Here is a 9,069-nt window from a genome sequence, read left to right as displayed (position 1 = left end):
GTTGAAGATACCTAAATAAAATTCTTTTGAATTCCTTATCAGGGAGTTCCAATGCTGCATCTTCCTAAGGGATGTGTTTTGGGTCTGTATACTGGTCCCTTTTTTCTCCTGCTTTATCTTGCTTCTTTGTGTGGACTGTGATGCTCTGTTGTCTCCGAGGCATTGTAACGTTTTTGTGTTTATATTTAATTGGTGATTGTATGTTGGTGCCCATGATTTTCATTTTCTTTATTTTGTTTGTATGTTATCTATGCAAGCAGGGTACTGTGCTCCTCTGTTCTTTAGTTGACAGTACTTATACACTCACCACCTTTTGTCAGCATCTCATATATCCCTGCCAACCTTGGCAAACAGAGCTCATTCTTAGGTCCCTGGAATCCGAAAGAGAATGCTATCACTTTAAAATCCAAAATGGTTGCCACTTGTAAAGATTCCAAATGGCTGCACCCTCAGTCCCTTTAAATATCCAAAATGGCTGCCACTTGTTAACATTCAAAATGGCTGTGTCCTCGGTCACTTTAAATATCCAAAATGGCCGCCACTTGTAAACATTCAGAATGGCTTCTGTGTGTAAACAATCAAAATGGGTGCACCCTCCAGACAGCAGAAAGTCCACAGCTCAGGTTGTCTCCCTCCTTGCTGTTTCCCTTCCTAGTCATAGGCCACCCGCACTGTTGTCCCTGTGGTCCTTGGTGACCAGAGTTGATCTTTAGGTCAATTCTTAGGTCCCAACACCACTTGGAAGTATTCAGGCTGTTGGTTTCATCAGAATAGCTGACAGTCCACAGCTCCCGAGCGGCTCTGTACTCACTCTTTTCATTCAGTTTTTTCCACTAGTTGGTACCTAATCCACTTCTGCATAGTTCCTTTCAAAGCTCAAGGTTCCAGGATTATCTTCTGTATCTCTGTAAATTGGTTTTTATTTTCTTTGTTGAAGAGTGTCTGTATCGCTTGTCTGCCTATTCTTCCATCTTACTGGAAGGGAAGTGTCTCTTCCCCTTTTTTTGCTGACCCTCTACTTTACTAAGCATTATATCTTTCTCCGGAGACTCATCTCTCCTGATTGTCATGTCTGAAGCATGAGAGATGAAGTCTGGCCATTCTTGCTCCTAAAGAGCATTCTGGCTGTACTTCTACTAAGACAGATTTGCTCATTCTTCTGGCAGTCTGTGGTATTTTCAATATTCTTCACCAACATAATTCACATGAATCAATTCTTTTTCAGTCTTCCATACTTATTGTCCAGCTTTCATGTGCATATGAGGTGATTGAAAATATTGTGGCTTGAGTCAGGCCCACCTTAGTCTTCAAAGTGTTACCTTTGTTCAAAGTGACAGATTTTCCCAGTGAAATACATTGTTTGATATCTTGACTTCTTCTTCATGGGTATTGATTGTGGATCCAAGTAAAATGAAATCCTTGACAGCATCTTATCTTTTCTTCATTTATCATGATGTTGCTTATTGGTCTAGTTGGGTTTTTAGTTTTCTTTGTGTTGAGGTGTAATCCATACTGAAGGCTTCAAATCTTTACTTTCAGGCTAGAATCTCATAATTTTCATGGTGCTTAACTCAGTTCTCTTTGTGGTATACCATGGTGACATCTTTATTTGACTTCAGTGTGAGATAATCTTAGTCTAAGGCTGCTTTGGTTTCTAAAGATTTGTTTAATGTTGAGACAATTTCCATTTTAGCTCTCATATACCTCCCAAGTTCTCTTTCCTAAATAAATCCCTAGCCTTATGTTAGTGAAGTCTGAGGTTCTTCCTTTTATCTGTTAAGCCCATGCTTACCTGGTTCTCACATTCCCTATTCCTTGATAAGTTTCTATTAATATGTCTGAAAAGCTAGTACTATTTGCTTGACTCTTTACTGGGAAACATTTGTCACATTTTCTGTGACCTTTGACAGGAACTGTGCTGGTACAATGGGTACACATTTGGCTGCTAACCAGGCCAGTGGTTCAAACCCACCAGCTGCTTTGCAGGAGGAAGATGAGACACTCTACTTCCATAAAGATTTACAGCCTTGGAACCCAGTGGTGTTAGCTATGAGTCAGAATCAGCTCTATGGCATTAGGTTTGGTTTTGGTTTTAAATAGTTCTAGAAATACCAGTTCTACTTCAAGGGCCTGGTTAATAGCCCTAACTAAACTGTCTTCATTTGATACTCTATAAAATCAGCAATTATGCATATAAAGAACTCTTAATGAGTTCATGTAATGTACATGGAGTAAATACTGTTAAATTATTGTGCGTGGAATCATCTGAACCAGATAGATAACGTTTTCAAGACTTGACTAATTAAATCAGATATTCTGTGTTACTTTTCATTTTTAACACTGATTTTATCACAGGGACATGATGATGAAGTATTTGTTTTGGAAGCACATCCATTTGATCAAAGGATCATACTTTCAGCGGGTCATGATGGGAACATTTTTATTTGGGACCTTGACCGGGGGACCAAAATTCGAAATTACTTTAACATGGTAAGGAAAATCTGTGTTTAATTCTTATTCAAACTGACTTCTCTTATGTGATAATTTGGTAACTAAAGTATTCATACTGCCAAGGAACTTATCATCTGTGCTTAAGTTCATGAAATAACTCAGAGAATGAATCCTGACAGTAAGGCGGATACTGAATAAGACCTTTTAGGGTGATTGTATTATCTTGGTGTTGTCAGCATTTTCGAAGTTATGGTCCTCAGCCCTGAAACTCTAGAAACACACATTTATTAACCTTTCGGAGTTACACTAACCAAGCTCACAAAAATATTAATGTTTAAACTATATTCTCAATTTATAAATTACTACAGTGATTGTAATACTTATGTCTGCTCCGAGTAAACCCTACATGACTTAATTAGTAATTGAATTTGTTTGGTAAACATAGAGTTGGAGCTAGGAATACTCCTAAGATACATTTCATGCAAACCATGAAAAAATCTGACAAATTATCTCCTCTCCCAGTAGAACATCCTTCTGTGGTAATGGGAATACTCATATCCCTCATATTTAGTGTCCCTCTCTGAATAATAGTTCTAAATAAGCATTTCTAAATTGTTACCCTTTGAGCTCCCTTTTAAGACTTTATATAGATCCAGAGTGTTCACGATACTGTCTCTCTTTTGTTAGGGAGTTCTGGTGGCATAGTGCCTAAGGCATTTGACTGCTAACCAGAACACTGGTAGTTCAAACCCACCAGCCACTCCTCGGACGGAAGATTGGGTGATCTGCTTTTGTAGAAATACTGTCTCGGATTTGTGTGTTTTAATTTGACGCTGATTATTTTAAGGTTCGATTTCATTACAGCTTTAAATGTGAAGATAATGTTTTGACTTTGCTGAGACAGCACGTTTGTCAATTTAAATAGATCTGGGTCTTTTTAAAAATCTTCTTACTCACCTATGTACTATTTCTTTACAATGCTCGTAATGATTGCTGGCATCCATTACCTTTTGATACTCCTTAATTTATGTCAGAGCTTTACTGTTTCAGTAGGGTTCTGGCTACAGAAAAGAAGCCAAAGAGAGTACATTGGGATATTGATGCATCACAGAATCTGTCACTTACTTATTATTTGAAATTATTCTTAAGATGACTTAGAGAGACTCTTCTAAATTTCAGATTGAAGGTCAAGGCCACGGTGCAGTGTTTGATTGTAAATTTTCACCAGATGGAAACCATTTTGCCTGTACAGATTCTCATGGGCATTTGCTGCTCTTTGGTTTTGGGTGCAGTAAATACTATGAAAAGGTTAGTATATTTAATTTTTGTTGTAGATTATCATTATAAAAATTTATCATTGATTAATTTGGGTTGAGTTCTTCCAGTTAATAAGGATTGTGTGTGAATATATATAAAATAAAGTTGCCTTCATAAATATTTCTATCATTGCCAGCACCTTATACTTAGTAGTAGGAATAATTCTTAAGATACAGCGTGATTGATGAAGATATAAAAATTAATTAGGAAATAATTTTGCTTAGAACTGATTCTGTGAACCACCTTCCTGGTGTAATATGGAATGCCTTCCGCAGAATGTATCCTCTGCTTACCAAAAATTATTTATGTGGGAATAAACAGCTAGTGACTGGCTATATTTATTTTCTTGGTTGACTGTTTTGCCTATTATTAATCCTATGGGAATATCTTGGAAGATAACTTAATTAGGTCATTATATTTTGTTAGCTGTGAATTTGGAATAGATTTTAGAATCTTAGAGTTGGAGAACTCAGAAGCATTGGATTTAGCCCAGTATATAAATTACCTTTTAATGCCTTTGATATGATTGATACTTGTCTGTCTCATCGTTAATATTTTATTTCATCTATCTTTATTTGAATAAAAATAAAAAGATAGTTATATAGGGGCATATGATTTTTGCAACTTAAAACTATTACTTAATTTTATTCACTGGATTGTTGCTTTACTTCTTCCTATCACAACTGGAGAAATATTACACAGGGCAAAAAAATAATGCACATTTTAGAATTTGGGGGAGAAAATGTGGGAATATCATCCAGGTAATTCACTTACACTTAGGAGGAAACATGTTGGTAATAGAAGACTACAAAAGAGTATAAAAATTGCCTGATTTGAAAAATGCTTATGCCCTAGGAATGAAAATATGTGCTTATCTATAAACTCCTTGTATATGCTAAATACTAAAAATTTGTCATAAAGATTCCAGATCAGATGTTCTTCCACACTGATTATCGACCTCTTATTCGTGATGCTAACAACTATGTGTTGGATGAACAAACCCAACAAGCTCCTCACCTCATGCCTCCCCCATTCTTGGTGGATGTTGATGGAAACCCTCATCCCACAAAATTCCAACGGCTAGTACCAGGACGGGAAAATTGCAAGGACGAACAGCTTATACCGCAGCTTGGTTATGTGGCTAATGGTATGTTTTCTCCAAAATTAAATTTAAAACATTTTATAAAATGTTGCATTTCCTGCTGTTTTCTATATTATGTATATCCACTTGATAAACTCTGGAGTAGGTTATAGTATGTTTTATGTAATATTGTTTATTAATTTTCAATTCTGTACTACTTTTTACCTTATGGAGTACTTTTACATTGTTTGTCTCATCTGGACACAGATAATGTGGGCTAGAACAAAAAGCATACCCTCGAGTAGAGAATGTGGTGACCTACTTTCTTAGAAACCTTGAACATACGATTCTTATCCCTTAATAGTCTTCGCTTCTATTAATGATTAAATATACTAACTTTTATAACTATAGACAAATTTCATCAGTCAGATAGTTAATAGACCTAACACAAGAGGAAACTTCAAAAACCACAAACTGAAAATAACTATGTGCCTGTCCTTACATTTGAAATGCAAAGAATTATTGAGTGTTGGGGAGAGGGACATAAATATTTAAATAACATTCAGTCTTGGAGGATATTGAGGAAGCAAACAGATGTGTAATACATGATGTGTAAGCATAGTAAAATAAAATGTTCTATATCAGAGCAAATTGGTTTCTTCTGATTAGCATTTTTTTTTACTTATTCATACTGCTCCCTCCAAGCCCCTAACACCCTAAAATGCCTTCATATCTAAGGTTGTCACTCATAGGTTTCTGCCAGGTAAGAGGTAGTGAGTTATTGATTTGCAATTAGAATTCTATTTCTTTACCAGGGAATTAAGATTTGAATTGACACTACAAGATGAAATTCCATGCATCCTTTTTTTTAATATTCTCTCTCATGAGGGTTTATAGAGTTCATATTTATTAAAAAGTGAGGAAAAATGTAAATATGAAATAGGTGATTAAACTGTCTCACTGCCGATGAGTCAGTCTGACTCAATAGCAACCCCTCCTTGGGTTTCCAAGGCAGTATCACTACAGAAGTAAATTGCCCAGTCTTCCTTCTGAGGAGTGGCTGGTGGACTTGAACTGCTGGCCTTCTGATTAGCAGTCAGATGCCTTAGGCACTACGCCACCAGAGAAGATCTGAATAAAAGATGTGTGATTTATTATGCTTCAGTTCTTGTAAGATCTGATCTCTTGGTTAACTATCAGATACTATTTAGTTTTACTAGAGGACAAGATGAAAAGCAGTTCAGAGATGTATTTAAGAAAGAAATCATAGAAGTAAATAATTTATTAAAAAATAATCTTTAAATGTATCATAAAAATAATTTTTCTAGTCATAAAAATACTGAGGTGTTATCAAAACACAGTATTTGAAAGACCATAATTTTGACTTCTTTCAAACAGGAAATTCTGCAAAAATATTTTAAGTATCTGTGGTTGAACTTTTTTAAACTTTACTGGAATTTCTATTTATATGTATCTGACTTTTAGCTTAAAATTTACTGTGGAGAAAATTAATTTTAGCATGAATTATTTAACTTCCATAATTATTCCTTAAGATGAAAAGTCCTTCAGTCATGCCTAATTTTGGGACAGTGGTTAAATCAAATATAAAAGCTGACATCAAAACATGTAAAAGTCTTTAAAAAAGTTTTTTATTACAATTTGTTTGCTTGATATATACTTTAATTTTAATATGTCTAGGAATCCATAAATACATTTGTTTTTGCTGTACTTCGGGCACACTGAAGTATAAGTAATTTTGTGGCTTTATCTTTGGTTTCATTAAGGTGATGGTGAAGTGGTAGAACAGGTAATTGGGCAGCAAACCAGTGATCAAGATGAGAGTATTCTTGATGGAATAATCAGGGAGCTACAGAGAGAACAAGATCTGAGACTAATTAATGAAGGAACTATTCCACATTTTCCAGTTAATAGATCATACTCTGTTAATGGTGGTAAGTTGTTGAAATGTTTGTAAAAGGTACAGTGAAATGCACTCTAATTGTTTTCCTGGTTCCAAATCAGTATCTCTTCCTTTTATATGAACTGTGCCTAAGCATAAGGACCTCTGGTGGTACATTACCTAAGGCATTTGACTGATAATCAGAAGGTTGGCAGTTCAAACCCACCAGTTACTCCACTCTGTAAAGATTTACTGCCTTGGAAACTCAATTGGGTTCATTATGAGTTGGAATCAACTTGATGGCAGTGGGTTTATTTTTTGTTGTTGTTTTGGTTTGGTGCCTATGTATTTGGATTTTATATATATTCCTAATTTCTATAGTTTTATTTTTATCAGGAGCTGTTTTTCTTTAAAATGCAGTCATTCTTGTGGGAATTTTGGCAGATTTGTTTCTTTTTACATTTTCATAATTGGGGTCATTCATTTTGATAACCTAGCATTTGGGGGCCACAGAAATGCATAAAAACCAAAAATCAAACACATTGCTGTCAAGTCAATTCTTACTCATTGAAACCCTATGAGACAGAGTAGAACTTCCCCATAGGATTTCAAAGACTGTAAATCTTTATGGAAGCAGACTGCCTCATTTTCTGCCATCAAGAAGTTGGTGGGTTTGAACCACTTACCTTTTTGTTAGCAGCTGAATGCCTTAACCACTGTGCCACAAGAACCCCTCTCAGAAATGAATAAGGCGAATTCAATTTGAGGTGATACTACAGATATTTGATTTCATTTCCTAATATCTTCAGTTCCTCATCAATTTAAAATAAAAAGGTTTTTCATTCAAGTTGTTTGGAGCACCTAACTCAGTTAAGATTTCCTGATTCTGAAACAAAAGGAGTATTGGAATGATAATCCTATATAATCAGGCTCTTTGTTTTTAAGAAATGAAACCCTGATTTAAAAATCCATTAATGAAGTCAGCATTAAGCTCTACATTCTGTACTAGGTTTCTTTGGCTAGATTTAAAACACCAATAGTCAAAAGGACCCTTTTGACTTTTGTTTGTTACATTCATTTTTTGTCTGGGGTTAATTTTAACAGTTGGATGTTTCTGTTTCCATTTCTGTTTTATTTGCATTTAGAAAACAAATTAACAGGGACTTTTCTGTAGGATAAGGAGCTCTGATAGCACAGTGACTAAGGCATCTCACTGCTATCCAGAAGGTTGGCGGTTCAAACCCACCAGCCACTCTTCAGAAGCAAGACCATGCAATCTACTTCTGTAAAGATTTACAACCTAGGAAACCCAGTGGAGGTCACATCGACTCAGTGGCAGTGGGTTTTTTTTTTTTTTCTTGTAGGATTAAAAAGAATACTAAAAGGTTTGTTACATTTTTTTCTTTCTTTCATTGCTTACCAATCTTGAAAATGAAATATAGATAGTTAAAAAGTATTTTGTTGTTGTTGTTTATAATTTTTCTTACTGTTTTTGAAATTTTATTCAAAATCTTTTAATGGAGAAGACAAAGATAGAATTTTTATTACAAAGTGGCTTCCTGATTGACTCACTGAACTATTACTAATAAAAACTTGTGACTCTCCCAAATTAGGTTAAATACACTTTCTTTTTAAAATTCAGTGAGCTTTCATACAGTACTGCATTGTCAGTGATGGCAAACATTTATATACGGGTGGATAGATGGGTGGACAGGCTGAATGATTAGGTATATCTATGAGGGAGGAGTGTGTCCATGACCATGTATAGGGTTGGCAGACCATGTTTCTACAAGTGTATTTGTACATTCTGTAAGAATGTTCAGGTATATAGTAGAGCTGACAAGGGACAGGGTTGTCATTACTTTTTGGCCATAGCCAGCTACTTGGAGCCCTTGAGTAGTTGGACCTGTGGGCTCAGGGCCATGGTCAGAGGGGGCATCAAGCTCAACTGGCATAACATACTATACAAAAACATTGATTCACATTCTACTTTGGTGAGTAATGACTGGAATCTTAAAAGCTTCCAAGCAGCCATCTAGATGCAGTGATGGGTCTCTCCTTGTCCAGAACAAAGAAGAATGAAGAAAACCAAAGGCGCATGGAAACAATTAGTCCAAGGGACTGGTACCCCATGTGATCCTCAGCCTATATGACTGAGACCAGAAGAACCTAGATGGTGCCCGGCTACCACTGTCAACTACTGAGAGGGGGATCTCTGTAGGAGATACTGGATAGAATAGCAGAAAAATATGGAACAAATCCCAAAATCATAAAAATGACCAGTCTTAGGAGCTCTGGTAGCATAGTGCCTAAGGCACTT

The 9,069-nt window shown here is 35.7% G+C and overlaps 1 protein-coding gene across 1 annotated transcript in view; it reads left to right on the top strand.

Moving 5' to 3' along the window:
• Positions 1 to 9,069, top strand: part of BRWD3 (bromodomain and WD repeat domain containing 3) — a 195,635-nt gene that overhangs the window by 140,132 nt on the left and 46,434 nt on the right. Inside the window, exons 15-18 of the mRNA XM_007957508.1 lie at positions 2,356 to 2,490; positions 3,631 to 3,759; positions 4,690 to 4,915; positions 6,634 to 6,801. Of these exons, the coding sequence (XP_007955699.1) occupies positions 2,356 to 2,490; positions 3,631 to 3,759; positions 4,690 to 4,915; positions 6,634 to 6,801 (658 nt within the window). The remainder of the gene's footprint in view (positions 1 to 2,355; positions 2,491 to 3,630; positions 3,760 to 4,689; positions 4,916 to 6,633; positions 6,802 to 9,069) is intronic.

Source organism: Orycteropus afer, unplaced genomic scaffold, assembly GCF_000298275.1.
Source record: "Orycteropus afer afer isolate SDZICR_OR568_19922 unplaced genomic scaffold, OryAfe1.0 scaffold00755, whole genome shotgun sequence".
In the NCBI taxonomy this organism is placed as follows: Eukaryota; Metazoa; Chordata; class Mammalia; order Tubulidentata; family Orycteropodidae; genus Orycteropus; species Orycteropus afer.
Note: the sequence above shows the minus strand (reverse complement) of the source record. Positions and strands in the feature narration are given on the sequence as shown.